General features: G+C 51.4%; 3 protein-coding genes across 4 annotated transcripts in view; 2 read left to right on the top strand and 1 right to left on the bottom strand.

The window, feature by feature from the left end:
- The first annotated feature begins 10,127 nt into the window (after nt 1-10,127).
- ppib (peptidylprolyl isomerase B (cyclophilin B)) lies at nt 10,128-14,718 on the top strand. Its single transcript, XM_072434945.1, has 5 exons — nt 10,128-10,352; nt 11,863-11,976; nt 12,041-12,134; nt 12,954-13,138; nt 14,465-14,718. Exons 1-5 carry the CDS (start codon nt 10,203-10,205, stop codon nt 14,597-14,599), a joined length of 678 nt encoding a protein of 225 aa, XP_072291046.1. The 5' UTR covers nt 10,128-10,202; the 3' UTR covers nt 14,600-14,718.
- A 705-nt stretch (nt 14,719-15,423) lies between these two features.
- On the bottom strand, nt 15,424-27,248 carry mpi (mannose phosphate isomerase). Of its 2 annotated transcripts, XM_072434826.1 has the most exons (8): nt 27,159-27,248; nt 24,993-25,120; nt 20,992-21,192; nt 19,255-19,396; nt 18,493-18,669; nt 18,012-18,167; nt 16,606-16,814; nt 15,424-16,049 (listed from the first exon to the last, which is right to left on the bottom strand). In XM_072434826.1, exons 1-8 carry the CDS (start codon nt 27,190-27,192, stop codon nt 15,846-15,848), a joined length of 1,251 nt encoding a protein of 416 aa, XP_072290927.1. In that variant the 5' UTR covers nt 27,193-27,248; the 3' UTR covers nt 15,424-15,845. The 2 variants fall into 2 exon arrangements, with proteins under 2 accessions (XP_072290927.1, XP_072290928.1); XM_072434827.1 differs by lacking the exon at nt 18,493-18,669.
- Nucleotides 27,246-27,645, top strand: part of LOC140348757 (secretory carrier-associated membrane protein 2-like) — a 31,923-nt gene continuing 31,523 nt past the window's right edge. Inside the window, exon 1 of the mRNA XM_072434828.1 lies at nt 27,246-27,355. Coding sequence (XP_072290929.1) covers nt 27,299-27,355 — 57 coding nt within the window. The 5' untranslated portion in view covers nt 27,246-27,298. The remainder of the gene's footprint in view (nt 27,356-27,645) is intronic.

Below are 27,645 nucleotides of genomic sequence, written 5' to 3'. Positions count from 1 at the left end.
AATAAATAAGGCCAGCTAAGAATCAAAAGCCTTCTCAGAGTTATATATATAAATATATATATATATTATTATTATTATTATTAGGCCCGAGCGCCACAAGCTGGCGAGAGGCCTATTAATCTCGTAAGGCCGTGCGAAAGCACGGCTGCGAAAGTGCGCACGTAGTGCGCACGAAATCGAGCGCGAAGCGCTCGCCCACTTCCAAACACTCACTAACGCACTCCTCCACTCATGCACGCCCCGTGCATACTAATTAGTAGTAGGAAAAATGGAACATTACCGTTCTAAACGGGCGAAGCCCGTGCAAAAGTGCGCACTAAACGAGCACTTTACATTACGAAAATGTATAGTTTATGATATTTGAAAAATGGGAAACATTGTTTTCGCATCGGAATATTATTCTTTCTTCTTTCTTCTTCTCGGGACAAACCCCCCTATTTTTCACCCAGTGACATTGACGAAAAGTCACAAAAATGTTCACACCTCTAAAAATCGTGCCTCTACATTCTGGCCATTTCCCTTTTCTATAATTAAAGAATTTGCTCGTCAGCCCCAAATGTACCAAAAATACATTGAGAGATAGGAAATGACCCAAAAAAAAATCTGATCGTAGAATCATGCAATTTGGCGCAGAGGTAGATGGCGACAAGAGAAGTAAAAAATATTATTACGGCAACGCCGTCCGCCCAACCAAATGTCGGCCATATTGCTTCAAAAATGGCTAATTATGACTCGGGAGTTTTTCCAAACGTGGTACTTTTATGAACTCCTCCCCCTCAGGGCGTTGGCCCTAAAAAGCTGAAATTGTGTGAAAATGCTCCTGAGGAGTGGGACATCAAAAGTTATTCAAATGACATTGACCCTGTCACGGTCTCTGAGCGGCGAAGCCACAAACTGTAGCTAGAATTTAAGAAATCTCCCAAATTTAACATTTCTGCCGTTTGCGCAGATAAAGTCCGAATTGCGTCAAATTAGAATCACTTGTTAAACTCTTTGCCCTAAACCCACTTGAAGTGAAATAAATTAATTTGGCGCCACAGCGCCCCCTACAGAGTTTATATGGAGGTTAAATATTTAGTTTTGCGAAATTATATGAAATTTGACACAAAACTCAATTTTGGCCCCATCAAAAAAGTCAATGACTCATGTCATAATTGTTATGTCGTTGCCGTAGCGATGACCCAAACCTCCCATGTTATTCCAATGGGGAAATCGCCAGAACATGTTTACACTTTAGACTTTCACAAACTCCTCCCCCTCAGGGCGTCAGCCCTATTAACCTGAAATTTGGTGAGACTCATCTTCAGGACCATCAAAAGTTATCCACATTTTTATTCTAAGAGTCACGGTGTCTGTGCGGCGGAGCCGCACATTTTGCCAAGAATTCAAAATAAAATGTCTTTTTGATGTAAAACAAAGTGAGAAGATGTGACAGCGTCACAGATTCAGCAGTAGGCGTAATAAAAGGACAATTGGGGCGCGTTAGCGCCCCCTCCTCTTGCGGTGTGGCGGCGGCGTAGCGAGGGCCGATCATTGCCGCTTGCGGCTATATTTATTATTATTATTATTATATATTATTATTATTATTATTATTATTATATATTATAATTATTATTATTATTATTATTATTATTATATATTATATATACCACCAGAGAAGTCATGTGACCAGAGTGTAACACTTTTGGGAAAATCAAACTGGACTGGACCTGCAGTGTGGGGACCTGCAGTGTGGAGGACCTGCAGTGTGGAGGACCTGCAGTGTGGAGGACCTGCAGTGTGGAGGACCTGCAGTGTGGGGACCTGCAGTGTGAGGGACCTGCAGTGTGGGGACCTGCAGTGTGGAGGACCTGCAGTGTGGAGGACCTGCAGTGTGAGGGACCTGCAGTGTGAGGGACCTGCAGTGTGGGGACCTGCAGTGTGGAGGACCTGCAGTGTGAGGGACCTGCAGTGTGAGGGACCTGCAGTGTGGAGGACCTGCAGTGTGGAGGACCTGCAGTGTGGGGACCTGCAGTGTGGGGGACCTGCAGTGTGAGGGACCTGCAGTGTGGAGGACCTGCAGTGTGGGGACCTGCAGTGTGGAGGACCTGCAGTGTGAGGGACCTGCAGTGTGAGGGACCTGCAGTGTGGGGACCTGCAGTGTGAGGGACCTGCAGTGTGGAGGACCTGCAGTGTGGAGGACCTGCAGTGTGGGGACCTGCAGTGTGGAGGACCTGCAGTGTGAGGGACCTGCAGTGTGGAGGACCTGCAGTGTGGGGACCTGCAGTGTGGAGGACCTGCAGTGTGAGGGACCTGCAGTGTGAGGGACCTGCAGTGTGGAGGACCTGCAGTGTGAGGGACCTGCAGTGTGGAGGACCTGCAGTGTGGGGACCTGCAGTGTGGAGGACCTGCAGTGTGGAGGACCTGCAGTGTGGGGACCTGCAGTGTGAGGGACCTGCAGTGTGGGGACCTGCAGTGTGGAGGACCTGCAGTGTGGAGGACCTGCAGTGTGAGGGACCTGCAGTGTGAGGGACCTGCAGTGTGGGGACCTGCAGTGTGGAGGACCTGCAGTGTGAGGGACCTGCAGTGTGAGGGACCTGCAGTGTGGAGGACCTGCAGTGTGGAGGACCTGCAGTGTGGGGACCTGCAGTGTGGGGGACCTGCAGTGTGAGGGACCTGCAGTGTGGAGGACCTGCAGTGTGGGGACCTGCAGTGTGGAGGACCTGCAGTGTGAGGGACCTGCAGTGTGAGGGACCTGCAGTGTGGGGACCTGCAGTGTGAGGGACCTGCAGTGTGGAGGACCTGCAGTGTGGAGGACCTGCAGTGTGGGGACCTGCAGTGTGGAGGACCTGCAGTGTGAGGGACCTGCAGTGTGGAGGACCTGCAGTGTGGGGACCTGCAGTGTGGAGGACCTGCAGTGTGAGGGACCTGCAGTGTGAGGGACCTGCAGTGTGGGGACCTGCAGTGTGGGGACCTGCAGTGTGTGGGACCTGCAGTGTGAGGGACCTGCAGTGTGAGGGACCTGCAGTGTGGAGGACCTGCAGTGTGAGGGACCTGCAGTGTGGAGGACCTGCAGTGTGAGGGACCTGCAGTGTGAGGGACCTGCAGTGTGGGGACCTGCAGTGTGGGGGACCTGCAGTGTGAGGGACCTGCAGTGTGGAGGACCTGCAGTGTGGGGACCTGCAGTGTGGGGACCTGCAGTGTGGAGGACCTGCAGTGTGGAGGACCTGCAGTGTGGAGGACCTGCAGTGTGGAGGACCTGCAGTGTGGAGGACCTGCAGTGTGGAGGACCTGCAGTGTGGGAGACCTGCAGTGTGGGGGACCTGCAGCGTGAGGGACCTGCAGCGTGGGGACCTGCAGTGTGGGGGACCTCCAGTGTGGAGGACACTGGGACATGAGTCTAAGGACACTGGGACATGAGTCTAAGGACACTGGGACATGAGTCTAAGGACACTGGGACATGAGTCTAAGGACACTGGGACATGTGTCTAAGGACACTGGGACATGAGTCTAAGGACACTGGGACATGAGTCTAAGGACACTGGGACATGTGTCTAAGGACACTGGGACATGAGTCTAAGGACACTGGGACATGTGTCTAAGGACACTGGGACATGAGTCTAAGGACACTGGGACATGAGTCTAAGGACACTGGGACATGTGTCTAAGGACACTGGGACATGTGTCTAAGGACACTGGGACATGAGTCTAAGGACACTGGGACATGTGTCTAAGGACACTAAACTACATGACACAACTTCAGCTTAAACAAACAAGTCCTGGAGCTAAAGAGACTTTAAAGATTAAAGTCTAAAGAATATTCTTCTCTTATTCTGTTTTCTATTCTTCGTCTTCCTCGTGTCCCTCGTGTCCCTCGTGTCCTTCGTGTTCCTCGTGTCCTTCGTGTCCCTCGTGATCCTCGTGTTCTTCATATTCCCCGTGTCCTTCATGTTCCTTGTGTCCCTCGTGTCCTTCATGTTCCTCGTGTTCTTCGTGTCCTTCGTGTCCCTCATGTTCTTTGTGTCCCTCGTGTCCTTCGTGATCCTCGTGTCCCTCGTGTCCTTCGTGATCCTCGTGTCCCTCGTGTCCTTCGTGATCCTCGTGTTCTTCATGTTCCCCGTGTCCCTCGTGTTCTTCGTGTCCTTCGTGATCCTCGTGTCCCTCGTGTTCTTCATGTTCCCTGTGTCCCTCGGGTTCTTCGTGTCCTTCGTGTTCCTCGTGATCATCGTGTCCTTCATGTTCCTCGTGTCCTTCGTGTTCCTCGTGTCCTTCGTGTCCCTCGTGATCCTCGTGTCCCTCGTGTCCTTCGTGACCCTTGTGTTCTTCATGTTCCCCGTGTCCCTCGTGTCCTTCGTGTCCTTCGTGATCCTCGTGTCCCTCGTGTTCTTCATGTTCCCCGTGTCCCTCGGATTCTTTGTGCTCCTCGTGTCCCTCGTGATCCTCGTGTCCTTCATGTTCCTCGTGTCCTTCGTGTCCCTCGTGTCCTTCGTGTTCCTCGTGTCCTTCGTGTCCCTCGTGATCCTCGTGTTCTTCATGTTCCCCGTGTCCTTCATGTTCCTCGTGTCCCTCGTGATCCTCGTGTCCTTCATGTTCCTCGTGTTCTTCGTGTCCTTCGTGTCCCTCATGTTCTTTGTGTCCCTCGTGTCCTTCGTGATCCTCGTGTCCCTCGTGTCCTTCGTGATCCTCGTGTTCTTCATGTTCCCCGTGTCCCTCGTGTTCTTCGTGTCCTTCGTGATCCTCGTGTCCCTCGTGTTCTTCATGTTCCCTGTGTCCCTCGGGTTCTTCGTGTCCTTCGTGTTCCTCGTGATCATCGTGTCCTTCATGTTCCTCGTGTCCTTCGTGTTCCTCGTGTCCTTCGTGTCCCTCGTGATCCTCGTGTCCCTCGTGTCCTTCGTGACCCTTGTGTTCCCCGTGTCCCTCGTGTCCCTCGTGTCCTTCGTGACCCTCGTGTTCCCCGTGTCCCTCGTGTCCTTCGTGTCCTTCGTGATCCTCGTTTCCCTCGTGTTCTTCATGTTCCCCGTGTCCCTCGGATTCTTTGTGCTCCTCGTGTCCCTCGTGATCCTCGTGTCCTTCATGTTCCTCGTGTCCTTCGTGTTCCTCGTGTCCTTCATGTTCCTCGTGTCCCTCGTGTTCTTCATGTTCCTCGTGTCCCTCGTGATCCTCGTGTCCTTCATGTTCCTCGTGTTCTTCGTGTCCTTCGTGTTCCTCGTGTTCCTCGTGTTCTTCGTGTCCTTCGTGTTCCTCATGTTCTTTGTGTCCCTTGTGTCCCTCGTGTCCTTCATGTTCCTCGTGTCCTTCGTGTCCCTCGTGATCCTCGTGTTCTTCATGTTCCCCGTGTCCTTCATGTTCCTCGTGTTCTTCGTGTCCTTCGTGTTCCTCGTGTTCCTCATGTCCTTCATGTTCCTCGTGTTCTTCGTGTCCTTCGTGTTCCTCATGTTCTTTGTGTCCCTTGTGTCCCTCGTGTCCTTCATGTTCCTCGTGTCCTTCGTGTCCCTCGTGATCCTCGTGTCCCTCGTGTCCTTCGTGACCCTTGTGTTCCCCGTGTCCCTCGTGTCCCTCGTGTCCTTCGTGACCCTTGTGTTCCCCGTGTCCCTCGTGTCCTTCGTGTCCTTCGTGATCCTCGTTTCCCTCGTGTTCTTCATGTTCCCCGTGTCCCTCGGATTCTTTGTGCTCCTCGTGTCCCTCGTGATCCTCGTGTCCTTCATGTTCCTCGTGTCCTTCGTGTTCCTCGTGTCCTTCATGTTCCTCGTGTCCCTCGTGTTCCTCGTGTCCTTCATGTTCCTCGTGTCCCTCGTGATCCTCGTGTCCTTCATGTTCCTCGTGTTCTTCGTGTCCTTCGTGTTCCTCGTGTTCCTCATGTCCTTCATGTTCCTCGTGTTCTTCGTGTTCTTCGTGTCCTTCGTGTTCCTCATGTTCTTTGTGTCCCTTGTGTCCCTCGTGTCCTTCATGTTCCTCATGTCCTTCGTGTCCCTCGTGATCCTCATGTCCTTCATGTTCCTCGTGTTCTTCGTGTCCTTCGTGTTCCTCATGTTCTTTGTGTCCCTTGTGTCCCTCGTGTCCTTCGTGTTCCTCGTGTCCTTCGTGTCCCTCGTGATCCTCGTGTTCTTCATGTTCCCCGTGTCCTTCATGTTCCTCGTGTCCCTCGTGTCCTTCATGTTCCTCGTGTTCTTCGTGTCCTTCGTGTCCCTCATGTCCTTCGTGATCCTCGTGTCCCTCGTGTCCTTCGTGATCCTCGTGTCCCTCGTGTCCTTCGTGATCCTCGTGTTCTTCATGTTCCCCGTGTCCCTCGTGTTCTTCGTGTCCTTCGTGATCCTCGTGTCCCTCGTGTTCTTCATGTTCCCTGTGTCCCTCGGGTTCTTCGTGTCCTTCGTGTTCCTCGTGATCATCGTGTCCTTCATGTTCCTCGTGTCCTTCGTGTTCCTCGTGTCCTTCGTGTCCCTCGTGATCCTCGTGTCCCTCGTGTCCTTCGTGACCCTTGTGTTCTTCATGTTCCCCGTGTCCCTCGTGTCCTTCGTGTCCTTCGTGATCCTCGTGTCCCTCGTGTTCTTCATGTTCCCCGTGTCCCTCGGATTCTTTGTGCTCCTCGTGTCCCTCGTGATCCTCGTGTCCTTCATGTTCCTCGTGTCCTTCGTGTCCCTCGTGTCCTTCGTGTTCCTCGTGTCCTTCGTGTCCCTCGTGATCCTCGTGTTCTTCATGTTCCCCGTGTCCTTCATGTTCCTCGTGTCCCTCGTGATCCTCGTGTCCTTCATGTTCCTCGTGTTCTTCGTGTCCTTCGTGTCCCTCATGTTCTTTGTGTCCCTCGTGTCCTTCGTGATCCTCGTGTCCCTCGTGTCCTTCGTGATCCTCGTGTTCTTCATGTTCCCCGTGTCCCTCGTGTTCTTCGTGTCCTTCGTGATCCTCGTGTCCCTCGTGTTCTTCATGTTCCCTGTGTCCCTCGGGTTCTTCGTGTCCTTCGTGTTCCTCGTGATCATCGTGTCCTTCATGTTCCTCGTGTCCTTCGTGTTCCTCGTGTCCTTCGTGTCCCTCGTGATCCTCGTGTCCCTCGTGTCCTTCGTGACCCTTGTGTTCCCCGTGTCCCTCGTGTCCTTCGTGACCCTTGTGTTCCCCGTGTCCCTCGTGTCCTTCGTGTCCTTCGTGATCCTCGTTTCCCTCGTGTTCTTCATGTTCCCCGTGTCCCTCGGATTCTTTTTGCTCCTCGTGTCCCTCGTGATTCTCGTGTCCTTCATGTTCCTCGTGTCCTTCGTGTTCCTCGTGTCCTTCATGTTCCTCGTGTCCCTCGTGTTCCTCGTGTCCTTCATGTTCCTCGTGTCCCTCGTGTTCCTCATGTCCTTCATGTTCTTCGTGTCCCTCGTGATCCTCGTGTCCTTCATGTTCCTCGTGTTCTTCGTGTCCTTCGTGTTCCTCGTGTTCCTCATGTCCTTCATGTTCCTCGTGTCCTTCATGTTCCTCGTGTCCCTCGTGTTCCTCGTGTTCTTCGTGTCCTTCATGTTCTTTGTGTCCCTTGTGTCCCTCGTGTCCTTCATGTTCCTCATGTCCCTCGTGTTCCTCGTGTTCTTCGTGTTCCTCATGTTCTTTGTGTCCCTTGTGTTCCTCGTGTCCCTCGTGTCCTTCATGTTCCTCGTGTTCCTCGTGTTCTTCGTGTCCTTCGTGTTCCTCATGTTCTTTGTGTCCCTTGTGTCCCTCGTGTCCTTCATGTTCCTCATGTTCCTCGTGTTCTTCGTGTCCTTCGTGTTCCTCATGTTCTTTGTGTCCCTTGTGTTCCTCGTGTCCCTCGTGTCCTTCATGTTCCTCGTGTTCTTCGTGTCCTTCGTGTCCCTTGTGTCCTTCATGTTCCTCGTGTCCCTCGTGTTCCTCGTGTTCTTCGTGTCCCTTGTGTTCCTCGTGTCCCTCGTGTTCCTCGTGTTCTTCGTGTCCTTCGTGTTCCTCGTGTCCCTCGTGTCCTTCATGTTCCTCGTGTCCCTCGTGTTCTTCGTGTCCTTCGTGTTCCTCATGTTCTTTGTGTCCCTCGTGTCCTTCATGTTCCTCGTGTCCCTCGTGTTCTTCGTGTCCTTCGTGTTCCTCATGTTCTTCGTGTCCTTCGTGTTCCTCGTGTCCCTCGTGTTCCTCATGTCCTTCATGTTCCTCGTGTTCTTCGTGTCCTTCGTGTTCCTCATGTTCTTTGTGTCCCTTGTGTTCCTCGTGTCCTTCATGTTCCTCGTGTCCCTCGTGTTCCTCGTGTTCTTCGTGTCCTTCATGTTCTTTGTGTCCCTTGTGTCCCTCGTGTCCTTCATGTTCCTCATGTCCCTCGTGTTCCTCGTGTTCTTCGTGTTCCTCATGTTCTTTGTGTCCCTTGTGTTCCTCGTGTCCCTCGTGTCCTTCATGTTCCTCGTGTTCCTCGTGTTCTTCGTGTCCTTCGTGTTCCTCATGTTCTTTGTGTCCCTTGTGTTCCTCGTGTCCCTCGTGTCCTTCATGTTCCTCGTGTTCTTCGTGTCCTTCGTGTTCCTCATGTTCTTTGTGTCCCTTGTGTCCCTCGTGTCCTTCATGTTCCTCGTGTTCCTCGTGTTCTTCGTGTCCTTCGTGTTCCTCATGTTCTTTGTGTCCCTTGTGTTCCTCGTGTCCCTCGTGTCCTTCATGTTCCTCGTGTTCTTCGTTTCCTTCGTGTCCCTCGTGTCCTTCATGTTCCTCGTGTTCCTCGTGTTCTTCGTGTCCCTTGTGTTCCTCGTGTCCCTCGTGTCCTTCATGTTCCTCGTGTCCCTCGTGTTCTTCGTGTCCTTCGTGTCCCTCGTGTCCCTCGTGTTCTTCGTGTCCTTCGTGTTCCTCATGTTCTTTGTGTCCCTCGTGTCCTTCATGTTCCTCGTGTCCCTCGTGTTCCTCATGTTCTTTGTGTCCCTTGTGTTCCTTGTGTCCCTCGCGTCCTTCATGTTCACACTGGGGCATGTTTGACCCTGAACATGGATGAAAGTCACACATGGGACAGAGACGCCATCGGCTCGTCCCCAACTCCAATAAAATGGAGCTTGTCGCGTGGATCCCGTTGCCACGCTCCCAGGGCCACGCCCCCTGGGGAAGCAAAATAATGTCTGTTTGCCGTAACCCGACCGATCCGCTATGAAACTAGCCGACTGGAAATAAATATCAACATCTTGCTGAAAAAACATCAAAATCTTATATTTTTCAATTATTTCGCCGACTCTACTTATATCACGCTTATTAACTTCAATTTCATCTCAAAGGACTGAGATCGCACCACGTGACACTTGCGTCTGTAACTACACAGAGCGCGTGGGATTCGCCATGTTGCCAATAGTAAGGTAGTTCAGCCTTGTCGGCAACACTGATAGATCCAGAGTAATGCCAGGCTCTGTCAGGGTGTGAAATTTGACTTACACAGATGCATTCTGGGATTGAAACATGCCCAGTAGCGTCATCACAACAAACATGGCGGCACCCGTGTCCCCCACATGTTCCCCTGCTCGCCTTCACTACCAAAATAAAGGAGAGCGGGCACAAAAGGTCGATTGAAATATCTTAAAATCGTGAGATTTAGTCTCCCGGTCGGGTTGATCGAGACGTTTTCCGTCATTGACTGTTGACCCCTGACCCCTGGACTGTTGAAGCCTCTGACCCCTGGACTGTTGAAGCCTCTGACCCCTGGACTGTTGACCCCTGACCCCTGGTGGTCACTCCGACTCCAAAAATGACAAAATTTGGATCTTTTTTTTTTGCCTTCAAAGTGGAAAAAAATAAGAATTTGCCCACCGACCGAGCCAGATGAAAAATGTTGACTCGGGTTACAGCAAACAGACAATTTATTTGGGGAACCCTAACCCTAACCCCTAACCCTTAACCCTAACCCTAACCCTAACCCTTAACCCCTAACCCTTAACCCCTAACCCTTAACCCTAACCCTTAACCCCTAACCCTGATCTGTTTTGGCCGTGATCTGAGCCTGACGCGACAGCTGCGACGCGGCTGGCTCTGATTGGTCTAAAACACTTCCGTAAGGAGCTCTGATTGGGCAGATGGCCCGAGCGTTTGTCCAATCATTGGCCATCTTACCCTAGGCCCCTCCCCTAAGCCAACGTGGCGCGCACCCGAGGCTCTAAAGTCGCAGCGGTGACGCGCTCCGCTCCTCCCCGGCTCCAGTGCTCTGTTCCCGGTCTGCTCTGCCCGTGTCTCCCCGTGGATCTCCCCGTGGATCTCCCCGTGGATCTCCCCGTGGATCTCCGTGACGCAGGCCGTGGATGCTTAGACGGTTCGGCCCGCTGCTCAGAAGGAGGATGAAGTGTTTACTCGCCTTGGCGCTGCTCGGAGGCGCGCTCGTCTTCCTCGCGTTTCCCGGAGGCTCTGGGGCCGCGGAAGACAAGAAGAAGGGGCCCAAAGTCACGGCTAAGGTACGGGATGAGGAAACTATGCTCCGGGACACGGGCAACTAGCTGTAAACCCTGTCCCACTGTGTGAAACCCTGTCCCACTGTGTGAAACCCTGTCCCACTGTGTGAAACCCTGTCCCACTCTGTAAACCCTGTCCCACTGTGTGAAACCCTGTCCCACTGTGTGAAACTCTGTCCCACTGTGTGAAACCCGTCCCACTGTGTGAAACCCTGTCCCACTGTGTGAAACCCTGTCCCACTGTGTGAAACCCTGTCCCACTGTGTGAAACCTGTCCCACTGTGTGAAACCTGTCCCACTGTGTGAAACCCTGTCCCACTGTGTGAAACCCTGTCCCACTCTGTAAACCCTGTCCCACTCTGTAAACCCTGTCCCACTCTGTAAACCCTGTCCCACGCGGTGCTAAAGACCCTCCCGAGAGCTCAACCCACTGTCCCAGGGACTTTGAGTTCAAGCTCCGGCCCCGCTGTGCTGCTCTGTGCCGCGGCCTGAGCTTCAGTCCAGAGACGGAAACGGACTCTGGCCCGGAGCTGGCTCCACGGTAGCTCCGCGCCAGTAGCTCGGAGCTCCGCGGCGTTAGCTCCGCGGCGTTAGCTCCACAGTAGCTCCGCGGCGTTAGCTCCGCGGCGTTAGCTCCGCGGCGTTAGCTCTCCGCGGCGTTAGCTCCACAGTAGCTCCGCGGCGTTAGCTCCACAGTAGCTCCGCGGCGTTAGCTCCACAGTAGCTCCGCGGCGTTAGCTCCACAGTAGCTCCGCGGCGTTAGCTCCGCGGCGTTAGCTCTCCGCGGCGTTAGCTCCACAGTAGCTCCGCGGCGTTAGCTCCGCGGCGTTAGCTCTCCGCGGCGTTAGCTCCACAGTAGCTCCGCGGCGTTAGCTCCACAGTAGCTCCGCGGCGTTAGCTCCACAGTAGCTCCGCGGCGTTAGCTCCACAGTAGCTCCGCGGCGTTAGCTCCACAGTAGCTCCGCGGCGTTAGCTCCGCGGCGTTAGCTCCGCGGCGTTAGCTCCGCGGCGTTAGCTCCAAAGTAGCTCCGCGGCGTTAGCTCTCCGCGGCGTTAGCTCCACAGTAGCTCCGCGGCGTTAGCTCCACAGTAGCTCCGCGGCGTTGGCTCCACAGTAGCTCCGCGGCGTTGGCTCCACAGTAGCTCCGCGGCGTTGGCTCCACAGTAGCTCCGCGGCGTTGGCTCCACAGTAGCTCCGCGGCGTTGGCTCCACAGTAGCTCCGCGGCGTTGGCTCCACAGTAGCTCCGCGGCGTTGGCTCCACAGTAGCTCCGCGGCGTTGGCTCCACAGTAGCTCCGCGGCGTTGGCTCCACAGTAGCTCCGCGGCGTTGGCTCCACAGTAGCTCCGCGGCGTTGGCTCCACAGTAGCTCCGCGGCGTTGGCTCCACAGTAGCTCCGCGGCGTTGGCTCCACAGTAGCTCCGCGGCGTTGGCTCCACAGTAGCTCCGCGGCGTTGGCTCCACAGTAGCTCCGCGGCGTTAGCTCCACAGTTCTAAATGCTTTATATTTATCAGGTTTTCTTTGACATGAAAATTGGAGAGGAAAGTGCTGGACGCATCGTCATCGGAATCTTTGGAAAAACAGTCCCAAAAACTGCAGAAAACTTCATCGCCTTGGCAACCGGAGAGGTAAATATCCCATACGTTGTAAAAACGGAAGGATTCAGGGATTTCATAAGTGTTTTTTCCACAGAAAGGGTTTGGCTACAAAGGCAGCAAGTTTCACCGAGTCATCAAGGACTTTATGATCCAGGGAGGAGACTTCACCCGCGGAGACGGGACGGGAGGTGAGTAAAGACTGAGACGGAACACACGGTAATGGAACGCTACCAACTGCCATAAAACGCCAAAGAAGAAGAGGTGAGGGAGGTTCTGTGGGCCGAGGTGAAGGAGGTTCTGTGGGACCAGGGTGAGGGAGGTTCTGTGGGTCCGGGTGAAGGAGGTTCTGTGGGACCGGGTGAAGGAGGTTCTGTGGGACCAGGGTGAGGCAGGTTCTGTGGGTCCGGGTGAAGGAGGTTCTGTGGGCCGAGGTGAAGGAGGTTCTGTGGGCCGAGGTGAGGGAGGTTCTGTGGGACCAGGTGAAGGAGGTTCTGTACGGATGAAGGAGGTTCTGTACGGATGAAGGAGGTTCTGTACGGATGAAGGAGGTTCTGTACGGATGAAGGAGGTTCTGTACGGATGAAGGAGGTTCTGTACGGATGAAGGAGGTTCTGTACGGATGAAGGAGGTTCTGTGGGCCGAGGTGGAGGAGGTTCTGTGGGCCGAGGTGAAGGAGGTTCTGTGGGACCAGGGTGAGGGAGGTTCTGTGGGTCCGGGTGAAGGAGGTTCTGTGGGCCGAGGTGAAGGAGGTTCTGTGGGCCGAGGTGAGGGAGGTTCTGTGGGACCAGGTGAAGGAGGTTCTGTACGGATGAAGGAGGTTCTGTACGGATGAAGGAGGTTCTGTACGGATGAAGGAGGTTCTGTACGACCGGGTGAAGGAGGTTCTGTGGGTCCGGGTGAAGGAGGTTCTGTGGGTCCGGGTGAAGGAGGTTCTGTGGGTCCGGGTGAAGGAGGTTCTGTGGGCCGTCTCTTCCTTACCTGTTCTTCCCCGTTCTGGTGTGTTCTAGGTAAGAGTATCTATGGCGACCGGTTCCCTGATGAGAACTTTAAGCTGAAACATTACGGCGCTGGTTGGCTCTCGATGGCAAACGCCGGCAAAGACACGAATGGATCCCAGTTCTTCATCACCACGGTTCAGACGCCGTGGCTCGACGGCAAACACGTGGTGTTCGGCAAGATCGTGGACGGAATGGTGAGTCCGGCAGGGGGCGCAGCGAGCGTGCGAGTCCTGCAGGGGGCGCAGCGAGCGTGCGAGTCCTGCAGGGGGCGCAGCGAGCGTGCGAGTCCGGCAGGGGGCGCCGGCAGGGGGCGCAGCGAGCGTGCGAGTCCGGCAGGGGGCGCCGGCAGGGGGCGCAGCGAGCGAGTCCGGCAGCGTGCGAGTCCGGCAGGGGGCGCAGCGAGCGTGCGAGTCCGGCAGGGGGCGCAGCGAGCGTGCGAGTCCGGCAGGGGGCGCCGGCAAGGGGCGCAGCGAGCGTGCGAGTCCTGCAGGGGGCGCCGGCAAGGGGCGCAGCGAGCGTGCGAGTCCTGCAGGGGGCGCAGCGAGCGTGCGAGTCCGGCAGGGGGCGCAGCGAGCGTGCGAGTCCGGCAGGGGGCGCCGGCAGGGGGCGCAGCGAGCGTGCGAGTCCGGCAGGGGGCGCCGGCAGGGGGCGCAGCGAGCGTGCGAGTCCGGCAGGGGGCGCCGGCAGGGGGCGCAGCGAGCGAGTCCGGCAGCGTGCGAGTCCGGCAGGGGGCGCAGCGAGCGTGCGAGTCCGGCAGGGGGCGCAGCGAGCGTGCGAGTCCGGCAGGGGGCGCAGCGAGCGTGCGAGTCCGGCAGGGGGCGCCGGCAAGGGGCGCAGCGAGCGTGCGAGTCCTGCAGGGGGCGCCGGCAAGGGGCGCAGGGAGCGTGCGAGTCCTGCAGGGGGCGCCGGCAAGGGGCGCAGCGAGCGTGCGAGTCCTGCAGGGGGCGCAGCGAGCGTGCGAGTCCTGCAGGGGGCGCAGCGAGCGTGCGAGTCCTGCAGGGGGCGCAGCGAGCGTGCGAGTCCGGCAGGGGGCGCAGCGAGCGTGCGAGTCCGGCAGGGGGCGCCGGCAGGGGGCGCAGCGAGCGTGCGAGTCCGGCAGGGGGCGCCGGCAGGGGGCGCAGCGAGCGAGTCCGGCAGGGGGCGCCGGCAGGGGGCGCAGCGAGCGAGTCCGGCAGCGTGCGAGTCCGGCAGGGGGCGCAGCGAGCGTGCGAGTCCGGCAGGGGGCGCAGCGAGCGTGCGAGTCCGGCAGGGGGCGCAGCGAGCGTGCGAGTCCGGCAGGGGGCGCCGGCAAGGGGCGCAGCGAGCGTGCGAGTCCTGCAGGGGGCGCCGGCAAGGGGCGCAGGGAGCGTGCGAGTCCTGCAGGGGGCGCCGGCAAGGGGCGCAGCGAGCGTGCGAGTCCTGCAGGGGGCGCCGGCAAGGGGCGCAGGGAGCGTGCGAGTCCTGCAGGGGGCGCAGGGAACGCTTAGTCTCGATGCCATAGAAATGATCAAATGCTAAATAGTCTTTTTTTTTTTTTTTAGGACGTTGTGCAGAAAATCGAGGCGACAAAAACAGACGGTCGAGACAAACCGCTCAAAGACGTCGTGATCGCCGACTGTGGGACGCTGCCCGTGGAGACGCCCTTCAGCGAGGCCAAGGAGGGGGTCTCGGGCTGAGTCTGGGACTGGACCAGGTCTGGACCGAGGCTCCCTCCTCGGTCCAGACCTGGCACTAAAGCGGGCCCGGGTTGGGGGTCTAAACCGATTGGGACCAGGGGTAAATTCATTCCAACACGTTTTGTAATAAAAAAAAAAAATCTGAATAAAAATAATTTCTAAAACGTTCTTGTTTCATGTCATTATCTCATCCTGAAGCAGCAGAAAACTCCTTAGTTTTAATTCTGTATTAGACACAAAAGCGACGAAACAATATCAGGATATATGGTCTTTAATAAGTGTTTAAATACTTTTTTGTAGAAACAATCATAAACTTGTTAAAGCGCCATGTGCTGGCCCTTTAAGGGGCGGAGCCTAGACACTACATTTAAAGGTGCCATAACATGCTTTTGTTAACGTTTCATAGTCAATAAGTGTAGTGCAACATCCTTAACATAAGAGTTCAGAAATATCACCCAGACCTTGGACCCCTCACCAACCCGGAAATGCAGACGGCTTGGTTTGATATTCCCCCCACCCAACCCGTGACGTAGTCTCAGAGCGCGTGTGCCCCGCCCACAGCTGTCTACGCCGCGCGAGTGAGAAACGATAGAACTTCAGAATAACAGTCTACTTTGAGACTAAATAAATCTGGTGTTTAGTCTACAGCGTGCGCAGAACAGATCTATATCTCTAGATATAGATAGAGCTAGAGCTCTAGCTATATCTATAGATATAGATAGAGCTCTAGCTATAGATATAGCTCTAGCTATATCTATAGATATAGATAGAGCTCTAGCTCTATCTATATCTATAGATATAGATAGAGCTCTAGCTCTATCTATAGATAGAGCTCTATCTATAGATATATTTCCTGGTTTCTCGGTATCGGATAGAACTTCTCTCCATTTATTTTCCCGGTTGCTGCATCAACTGCCACATAAACCTTCAACATTGTGATAATAGTAAAGAGTGCGATATCATGAATGAAGTTTTGGGCCTTTGAGCCGTGTTTCCTCGTAAATCGAAGCAGAAAAACTCCGGGGCTTGTAGGGCGACACGAGCAGGGCGGAGCCGGGGGGAAGGGGGCGGAGCCGGGGGGAAGGGGGCGGAGCCGGGGGATGGTTATGACGCGGTCTTGCAGCCACCGCCCGTCAGTTTGGAGATAGGCTACAAATAGCAATGTAAGAAGGTTAAAAGCTCTGAAAAGTGGATTTAGCATGTTATGGGACCTTTAAAGGACAGACTGTGTGGAAGGGCATCTGGCTCACAAAAGGCAGCATGCCCTGTAAAGTTCGATCGATGATGTCACCTCGAGTCGAAGGCTATGATTGGCTGAAAGGAAGAAGACTGAGCCCCGCCTTAGAGTGATGTCATCATGCTCAGGGCAGTGGGCAGAGCCAGAGACGACCAATAAGATGCTGCCGCTGTCGAGGGCGGAGACTGTGTAGCATTTGACCTCCAGAGGAACCTGAAGAGAGACCGGTTATAGACCTGGATCAGGTCTTGTTTTACGAGTCATAAATATGCCCCAGTGCATTATGGGAGTGGCAGCCGGCTACAAAGTTGTGAGTTCGCATACCGACTCAGACAATTTGCTGCATGTCCTCCCTTCTCTCATCCCCGTTTCATGCTCAGCTGTTCAGAATAAAACCTGCGCGCACCGCACGGGACGGTGCGCGCACCGTCGTACCCACCCGCGCGCACCGCACCGTCGTACCCGCGCGCACCGTCGTACCCGCGCGCACCGTCGTACCCGCGCGCACCGTCGTACCCGATACTGTGACAAAATGTCAATGATCCCTGGATTCATATTTTCTGTCTAACAGCTGTAAATAAGTATAAGATTGTCTTTATTGACAGGAAAGTAGTGTGAAATGGGGATGAGAGAAGGGAGGAAATGCAGTAAATGGTAGGCATGTGTGCTGTGCCTTAACCTCTCCACCACCAGCAGCAGAGTTCATAAGAGTTATGGGTTTATATTATGACTCTAGTTTGATGTTTTTTGTCTTCATGTCAAACATCACCTGGATGCGGATGACGCTGAAGTCATCGATGGGCGGGTCGTACAGTGTCACATGATCGTCCTGGTCGTCACGGCGACAGGGGAAGAGTTTGGACTGAGCTGGACTTGGGCTGTAGTCCAACATCTCACACAGAGTCTCCACGTCCAGGAACTTTGGAGTGAGACCAGCTCGAACCGTGTTGTCCGAGCACGCCATGCACTCGATACAGTCTGAGACACCAGAGGACACCAGAGGACACCAGAGGACACCAGAGGACACCAGAGGGGACCAGAGGGACACCAGAGGGGACCAGATAGACACCAGAGGGGACCAGAGAGACACCAGAGGAGACCAGAGAGGACCTGCTTTAGTCCCGCTTTAGACCCGCTTTAGACCCGCTTTAGTCCCGCTTTAGACCCGCTTTAGTCCCGCTTTAGTCCCGCTTTAGTCCCGCTTTAGTCCCGCTTTAGTCCCGGTTTAGTCCCGGTTTAGACCTGCTTTAGTCCTGCTTTAGTCCTGCTTTAGTCCCGCTTTAGTCCCGCTTTAGTCCCGCTTTAGTCCCGCTTTAGACCCGCTTTAGTCCCGCTTTAGTCCCGCTTTAGTCCCGCTTTAGTCCCGCTTTAGTCCCGCTTTAGTCCCGCTTTAGTCCTGGTTTAGTCCCGCTTTAGTCCCGCTTTAGTCCCGCTTTAGACCCGCTTTAGTCCCGCTTTAGTCCCGCTTTAGTCCCGCTTTAGTCCCGCTTTAGTCCCGGTTTAGTCCCGGTTTAGACCTGCTTTAGTCCTGCTTTAGTCCTGCTTTAGTCCCGCTTTAGTCCCGCTTTAGTCCCGCTTTAGTCCCGCTTTAGTCCCGCTTTAGACCCGCTTTAGTCCCGCTTTAGTCCCGCTTTAGTCCCGCTTTAGTCCCGCTTTAGTCCCGCTTTAGTCCTGCTTTAGTCCTGGTTTAGTCCCGCTTTAGTCCCGCTTTAGTCCCGCTTTAGACCCGCTTTAGTCCCGCTTTAGACCCGCTTTAGTCCCGCTTTAGTCCCGCTTTAGTCCCGCTTTAGTCCTGGTTTAGTCCTGCTTTAGTCCTGGTTTAGTCCTGCTTTAGTCCTGCTTTAGTCCTGCTTTAGTCCTGCTTTAGACCTGGTTTAGACCTGCTTTAGTCCTGCTTTAGTCCTGCTTTAGTCCTGGTTTAGACCTGCTTTAGTCCTGCTTTAGTCCTGCTTTAGTCCTGGTTTAGTCCTGCTTTAGTCCTGCTTTAGTCCTGGTTTAGACCTGGTTTAGTCCTGCTTTAGTCCTGCTTTAGTCCTGCTTTAGTCCTGCTTTAGACCTGGTTTAGTCCTGGTTTAGTCCTGCTTTAGACCTGGTTTAGTCCTGGTTTAGTCCTGCTTTAGACCTGGTTTAGTCCTGGTTTAGTCCTGCTTTAGTCCTGCTTTAGACCTTGGTTACCTCCATAGAGATACGCATGGATCTCGTTGGCCCTCAGGAACATGGCGTCTCCCGGCTGGAGCTCCACCAGGTTCAGGAAGTAGATGCAGAAACAGCCGATGTCTCCAGGAAACTGAGAGTGAAGCTTCAACAGAAGAGAGTCCAGAGGAACCTTACCTGAGAGACAGACAGGTGAGAGAGAGAGACAGGTGAGAGAGAGACAGACAGGTGAGAGACAGAGACAGGTGAGAGACAGAGACAGAGACAGAGACAGAGACAGAGACAGAGACAGAGACAGAGACAGAGACAGAGACAGAGACAGAGACAGAGACAGAGACAGAGACAGAGACAGAGAGAGAGAGAGAGAGAGAGAGAGAGAGAGAGAGAGAGAGAGAGAGAGAGAGAGAGAGAGAGAGAGAGAGAGAGAGAGAGAGAGAGAGAGAGAGAGAGACAGAGACAGAGACAGAGACAGAGACAGAGACAGCTGGTTTGGAGGTCTCACCCTCTGAAGCTCTGTGGACCAGAGCCTGGAGCTGGGTCTGGACCAGGTCTGGACGGCTCCTCATCATTGAGCTGAAGCAGAACTTCAGAGCGGAGCCAGTTTGGTCCAGATCTGAGAGTCCAGACTTTAGAGCCTGAACAGAGTCTGGACCAACCAGAGCCAGCAGCTCCGGGACCTCTGTGGACCAGAGGGTCTAAGGTTTAAATCTGAGCTCTACAGAGGGTCTAAGGTTTAAATCTGAGCTCTACAGAGGGTCTAAGGTTTAAATCTGAGCTCTACAGAGGGTCTAAGGTTTAAATCTGAGCTCTACAGAGGGTCTAAGGTTTAAATCTGAGCTCTAAAGAGGGTCTAAGGTTTAAATCTGAGCTCTACAGAGGGTCTAAGGTTTAAATCTGAGCTCTAAAGAGAGTTTAAGGTTTAAATCTGAGCTCTACAGAGGGTCTAAGGTTTAAATCTGAGCTCTAAAGAGGGTTTAAGGTTTAAATCTGAGCTCTAAAGAGGGTTTAAGGTTTAAATCTGAGCTCTAAAGAGGGTTTAAGGTTTAAATCTGAGCTCTAAAGAGGGTTTAAGGTTTAAATCTGAGCTCTAAAGAGGGTTTAAGGTTTAAATCTGAGCTCTAAAGAGGGTTTAAGGTTTAAATCTGAGCTCTAAAGAGAGTTTAAGGTTTAAATCTGAGCTCTAAAGAGAGTTTAAGGTTTAAATCTGAGCTCTAAAGAGAGTTTAAGGTTTAAATCTGAGCTCTAAAGAGGGTTTAAGTCTGACCTGAGAGGAAGTCCAGGATCTCGGACACTGGTCTGAAGCCGCAGAGTCCAGTGAATGGAGTGAGAGCGATGGCCATCTCCGGTTTGTGGTTGTCATCAGGATAATGCTCCGGGAACTGAGCATGAAGTCGCACCGCCAAGTCCTGAGAGAGAGAGCAGGTCTAGAACGGGCCCGAACCAGAACCAGAACCGAACCAGAACCGAACAAGGCCTGAACCAGGCCAGAACAACCGACTATTGATTTTGACATGTTGACATGTTGACATGTTGACATGTTGACATGTTGACATGTTGACATGTTGACATGTTTGGGCTGCGAAACGCTCCAGGAATGGCCACGCCTCCTGGAACTGGCCATGACATCACAACATTAGGGTTAGGCTACACTTCATGGCCAAATCATCATATTTTCAGAAAAACAGCAAAGTTTAAAGACAAAAAGAGGGTTTGCAATGGAAGGAGGAGTGGCTAGTCTGAGGGGGCGTGGCCAGTCCGAGGAGGCGTGGCCAGTCTGAGTGTCCATGTCACAGAGATCAGCTGAAAGGTCTCACAGAGAGCAACTGAAGCGCCTCGCTAAGGCCTCACAGAGAGCAGCTGAAAGGCCTCACAGAGAGCAGCTGAAAGGCCTCACAGAGAGCAACTGAAGCGCCTCACAGAGATCAGCTGAAAGGCCTCACAGAGAGCAACTGAAGCACCTCGCTAAGGCCTCACAGAGAGCAGCTGAAAGACCTCACAGAGAGCAACTGAAGCGCCTCACAGAGATCAGCTGAAAGGCCTCACAGAGAGCAACTGAAGCGCCTCGCCAAGGCCTCACAGAGATCAGCTGAAAGGCCTCACAGAGAGCAGCTGAAAGGCCTCACAGAGAGCAGCTGAAAGGCCTCACAGAGAGCAGCTGAAGCGCCTCGCTAAGGCCTCACAGAGAGCAGCTGAAAGGCCTCACAGAGAGCAGCTGAAAGGCCTCACAGAGAGCAGCTGAAAGGCCTCACAGAGAGCAGCTGAAAGGCCTCACAGAGAGCAGCTGAAAGGCCTCACAGAGATCAGCTGAAAGGCCTCACAGAGAGCAACTGAAGCGCCTCGCTAAGGCCTCACAGAGATCAGCTGAAAGGCCTCACAGAGAGCAGCTGAAAGGCCTCACAGAGATCAGCTGAAAGGCCTCACAGAGAGCAGCTGAAGCGCCTCACAGAGATCAGCTGAAAGGCCTCACAGAGAGCAACTGAAGCGCCTCGCTAAGGCCTCACAGAGATCAGCTGAAAGGCCTCACAGAGAGCAGCTGAAAGGCCTCACATAGAGCAGCTGAAAGGCCTCACAGAGAGCAGCTGAAAGGCCTCACAGAGAGCAGCTGAAAGGCCTCGCTATGGCCTCAGAGAGCAGCTGAAAGGCCTCGCTAAGGCCACAGAGAGCAACTGAAGCGCCTCACAGAGAGCAGCTGAAAGGCCTCACAGAGAGCAGCTGAAAGGCCTCACAGAGAGCAGCTGAAAGGCCTCACAGAGAGCAGCTGAAAGGCCTCACAGAGAGCAGCTGAAAGGCCTCACAGAGAGCAGCTGAAAGGCCTCGCTATGGCCTCACAGAGAGCAGCTGAAAGGCCTCGCTAAGGCCTCACAGAGACCAGCTGAAAGGCCTCACTAAGGCCTCACAGAGAGCAGCTGAAAGGCCTCACAGAGAGCAGCTGAAAGGCCTCGCTAAGGCCTCACAGAGAGTAGCTGAAAGGCCTCAGGTTCAGTCCTGGTTGAGTTCTTACCAGGTCAGGATGAGCCTGGATGGACAGTGCAGTTCTCACTGACAGGACTTTGAATAAAAAGGGTAGTTTTCCGTTGAATCTCTCTCTGACTTTGGAGCCCAAACTCTGAGGGTTTTTCTGGATCCAGGATCCAAGAGTCTGATCCGGGATCCGGTCCAGGAGGATCCCAGAGTCGGCTTTAGGGTGAGCGCCCATCCACAGCTGAAACACATGATGTAAACACACATGAAACACATGATGTAAACACACATGAAACACATGATGTAAACACACATGATGTAAACACACATGAAACACATGAAACACATGATGTAAACACACATGAAACACATGATGTAAACACACATGATGTAAACACACATGAAACACATGAAACACATGATGTAAACACACATGAAACACATGATGTAAACACACATGAAACACATGAAACACATGATGTAAACACACATGAAACACATGATGTAAACACACATGAAACACATGAAACACATGATGTAAACACACATGAAACACATGATGTAAACACACATGAAACACATGATGTAAACACACATGAAACACATGATGTAAACACACATGAAACACATGATGTAAACACACATGAAACACATGATGTAAACACACATGAAACACATGATGTAAACACACATGAAACACATGAAACACATGATGTAAACACACATGAAACACATGATGTAAACACACATGAAACACATGAAACACATGATGTAAACACACATGAAACACATGATGTAAACACACATGAAACACATGATGTAAACACACATGAAACACATGATGTAAACACACATGAAACACATGATGTAAACACACATGAAACACATGATGTAAACACACATGATGTAAACACACATGAAACACATGAAACACATGATGTAAACACACATGAAACACATGATGTAAACACACATGATGTAAACACACATGAAACACATGAAACACATGATGTAAACACACATGAAACACATGATGTAAACACACATGAAACACATGAAACACATGATGTAAACACACATGAAACACATGATGTAAACACACATGAAACACATGAAACACATGATGTAAACACACATGAAACACATGATGTAAACACACATGAAACACATGATGTAAACACACATGAAACACATGAAACACATGATGTAAACACACATGAAACACATGATGTAAACACACATGAAACACATGATGTAAACACACATGAAACACATGATGTAAACACACATGAAACACATGATGTAAACACACATGAAACACATGATGTAAACACACATGAAACACATGATGTAAACACACATGAAACACATGATGTAAACACACATGAAACACATGAAACACATGATGTAAACACACATGAAACACATGATGTAAACACACATGAAACACATGAAACACATGATGTAAACACACATGAAACACATGATGTAAACACACATGAAACACATGAAACACATGATGTAAACACACATGAAACACATGATGTAAACACACATGAAACACATGAAACACATGATGTAAACACACATGAAACACATGATGTAAACACACATGAAACACATGATGTAAACACACATGAAACACATGAAACACATGATGTAAACACACATGAAACACATGATGTAAACACACATGAAACACATGAAACACATGATGTAAACACACATGAAACACATGATGTAAACACACATGAAACACATGATGTAAACACACATGAAACACATGATGTAAACACACATGAAACACATGATGTAAACACACATGAAACACATGATGTAAACACACATGAAACACATGATGTAAACACACATGAAACACATGATGTAAACACACATGAAACACATGAAACACATGATGTAAACACACATGAAACACATGAAACACATGATGTAAACACACATGAAACACATGATGTAAACACACATGAAACACATGATGTAAACACACATGAAACACATGATGTAAACACACATGAAACACATGATGTAAACACACATGAAACACATGATGTAAACACACATGAAACACATGAAACACATGATGTAAACACACATGAAACACATGATGTAAACACACATGATGTAAACACACATGATGTAAACACACATGAAACACATGATGTAAACACACATGAAACACATGATGTAAACACACATGAAACACATGATGTAAACACACATGAAACACATGATGTAAACACACATGAAACACATGATGTAAACACACATGAAACACATGATGTAAACACACATGAAACACATGAAACACATGATGTAAACACACATGAAACACATGATGTAAACACACATGAAACACATGATGTAAACACACATGAAACACATGATGTAAACACACATGAAACACATGATGTAAACACACATGAAACACATGATGTAAACACACATGAAACACATGATGTAAACACACATGAAACACATGATGTAAACACACATGAAACACATGATGTAAACACACATGAAACACATGATGTAAACACACATGAAACACATGAAACACATGATGTAAACACACATGAAACACATGATGTAAACACACATGATGTAAACACACATGATGTAAACACACATGAAACACATGATGTAAACACACATGAAACACATGAAACACATGATGTAAACACACATGAAACACATGATGTAAACACACATGAAACACATGATGTAAACACACATGAAACACATGAAACACATGATGTAAACACACATGAAACACATGATGTAAACACACATGAAACACATGAAACACATGATGTAAACACACATGAAACACATGATGTAAACACACATGAAACACATGATGTAAACACACATGAAACACATGAAACACATGATGTAAACACACATGAAACACATGATGTAAACACACATGAAACACATGATGTAAACACACATGAAACACATGATGTAAACACACATGATGTAAACACACATGATGTAAACACACATGAAACACATGATGTAAACACACATGAAACACATGAAACACATGATGTAAACACACATGAAACACATGATGTAAATACACATGAAACACATGATGTAAACACACATGAAACACATGAAACACATGATGTAAACACACATGAAACACATGATGTAAACACACATGAAACACATGATGTAAACACACATGAAACACATGATGTAAACACACATGAAACACATGATGTAAACACACATGAAACACATGATGTAAACACACATGAAACACATGAAACACATGATGTAAACACACATGAAACACATGATGTAAACACACATGAAACACATGATGTAAACACACATGAAACACATGATGTAAACACACATGAAACACATGATGTAAACACACATGATGTAAACACACATGATGTAAACACACATGAAACACATGATGTAAACACACATGAAACACATGATGTAAACACACATGAAACACATGATGTAAACACACATGAAACACATGAAACACATGATGTAAACACACATGAAACACATGATGTAAACACACATGAAACACATGATGTAAACACACATGAAACACATGAAACACATGATGTAAACACACATGAAACACATGATGTAAACACACATGAAACACATGATGTAAACACACATGAAACACATGATGTAAACACACATGAAACACATGATGTAAACACACATGATGTAAACACACATGATGTAAACACACATGAAACACATGATGTAAACACACATGAAACACATGATGTAAACACACATGAAACACATGATGTAAACACACATGAAACACATGAAACACATGATGTAAACACACATGAAACACATGATGTAAACACACATGAAACACATGATGTAAACACACATGAAACACATGATGTAAACACACATGAAACACATGATGTAAACACACATGAAACACATGATGTAAACACACATGAAACACATGATGTAAACACACATGAAACACATGAAACACATGATGGTCCTGGTCTTTACCTCTGCGTAGGGCGTGTCTGGGTCGATGTTACTCTGGGTGGCGCTGTGGAGCAGGAGCTGAGCCACTTCACTGTTTAAACCCAGCTTTCCCCAGGAGTAGAGCTGTGCCCTGCACGCCAGAGGGAGAACTGCAACACACACATTTTTATTAAAAGGTTGAATGGATGATTTTTTGGCCCAAATCTGAGTCTTATTTCCTCGTGGTGTGGACGGCCCATTAGTCCTGCCACGTGTCAATCATAAAACGCACCTACTGCTCACCTGCAGAGCCTCGTTCACCTGCAGAGCCTCGTTCACCTGCAGCCGTGTGCGGATCGTCCCCACGTTTCCACGCGCATTGATCTATCATAATATAGTTCCCTCAGTGTACGGGACAAAATGAAGACGGAGAAAGACAGTTCAAGCTTAGAAGAGACGGAAATCTACCGGAGACGAGAGATGATGTGATCCGTCGCACTAATGAACGAACACACGTGTGTGATGTATCAGTCCACACGGGGGAGTGGCATGTGCAGGGGGGGAGTGGCATGAGCAGGGGGGGGAGTGGCATGTGCAGGGGGGGAGTGGCATGAGCAGGGGGGGAGTGGCATGTGCAGGGGGGGAGTGGCATGTGCAGGGGGGGGAGTGGCATGTGCAGGGGGGGAGTGGCATGAGCAGGGGGGGAGTGGCATGTGCAGGGGGGGAGTGGCATGTGCAGGGGGGGAGTGGCATGTGCAGGGGGGGGAGTGGCATGTGCAGGGGGGGGAGTAATATATATATATATATATATATATATATATATATATATATATATATATATATATATATATAAATAAATAAACAAGTGCACGGTGGCAAAGGCGGTTATCGCTCTTGCCTCCCAAGAAGGAGATCGTGGGTTCGATTCCCGGACCAGACCAACATCACATCATCTCTGGGTGGAGTCTGCATGTTCTCCCCGTGTTACCGTGGGTTCTCTCCGGGTTCTCCGGCTCCTCCCACCGTCCAAACACATGCATGTGTTAGGTAAAAATTGGTGACTCTAAATTGGCCCTAGTGAATGAATGTGAGCGTGAACTGTCTGTAATGTCTATGTCTCTGTGTTGACCCTGCGACAAGTTGGCCACTGTCCGGGATGTACCCCGCCTAAGGCCCGAAGTCACTGGGATAGGCTCCAGTTACCCGCGACCCCGAAAGGGAATAAGCGGTAGAAAATGGATGGATGGATGGATATATATACAAAAGGCCCCTGTGGGCCCCTGCGGTGTCTCCTCGTGGCTCCTTTGTCTTTAAACTAATATTTGAGTTTGTTTCCTCAGAGACTTTTACTGAAACGTCACGGAAAATAAACAGTTGAAAAGCCACAGTTTCAGTTCTTTTGCTGCTCACAATAAAATCACTACATTTGAGTCAGAATCAACTGCATTTACTATTTTCACTTAAAAACTGAGTTAAAATAACGGCTTCAAACATGATACAGGTTTTAAACAGAGAAACGCCGCAGGACGCGGCAGACACCGGTAAAGCCCCGGTAAACACCCGGTAAACACCCGGTAAAGCCCCGGTAAACACCCGGTAAAGCCCCGGTAAACACCCGGTAAAGCCCCGGTAAACACCCGGTAAACACCCGGTAAAGCCCCGGTAAACACCCGGTAAAGCCCCGGTAAACACCCGGTAAACACCCGGTAAAGCCCCGGTAAACACCCGGTAAACACCCGGTAAAGCCCCGGTAAAGCCCCGGTAAACACCCCGTAAACACCCCCAAGCCGTGTCTGAAGCTCCGGGACATGTCCCCACACCCCACAGACCTGACGCCGTGACACTGGATAAACCGAGTAAAACGTAATTAATCCAGTCAAACCGGAGGACACATGGGAGGAGACACGGGGGGAGACACGGGAGGAGACACGGGAGGAGACACGGGGGGAGACACGGGAGGAGACACGGGGGGAGACACGGGGGGAGACACGGGGGGAGACACGGGAGGAGACACGGGGGGAGACACGGGGGGAGACACGGGAGGAGACACGGGGGGAGACACGGGGGGAGACACGGGGGGAGACACGGGAGGAGACACGGGGGGAGACACGGGAGGAGACACGGGAGGAGACACGGGAGGAGACACGGGGGGAGACACGGGAGGAGACACGGGAGGAGACACGGGAGGAGACACCGAAGGACACTCACCCTTCACTTCCGCCATCGCTGTACATTCACGCATGCGCAGTCCCAGGCAGCAGCACGGAACAGACACAGGAAAAGTTTAAAACCTCCGCCTTTTCTCCGTTTTTCCTCCGTTAAACCGCGTCCCGCCGCGCACCGCCGCCATGTCCGGCATCGACACAAACCCTTTCAGCGCCGCCACCGGAGTTAACCCGTTTGAGGTGAGTTTACCGGGAGTTTAGAGGAGTTTGGCGCAGTCTGAGCGGATTGCGGTGGAGAGGCGGATCTTGGAGTGGAGACTGCGCCCTGATTGGACAATTTAGAGTGAGTGACAGAGCCAGAGCCAATCAGAACACGGATCAAGGCTGCAGGGCGTGAGGAGGAAGTGGAAAACGAACGCGTTTCACTCACAAAAAACGGTTTTATAAAGGTTTTCCGGGAAATAACGGAAAACCGTTACAAACTAAGTCTGTGAAAGTTTAAACTGAGCGAAAAATGAGGCGATGAGCGC

This window comes from Eucyclogobius newberryi, unplaced genomic scaffold (assembly GCF_026437365.1).
Source record: "Eucyclogobius newberryi isolate DKJ021-1_F unplaced genomic scaffold, fEucNew1.0.hap1 SCAF_7, whole genome shotgun sequence".
Classification (NCBI taxonomy): domain Eukaryota; kingdom Metazoa; phylum Chordata; class Actinopteri; order Gobiiformes; family Gobiidae; genus Eucyclogobius; species Eucyclogobius newberryi.
Note: the sequence above shows the minus strand (reverse complement) of the source record. Positions and strands in the feature narration are given on the sequence as shown.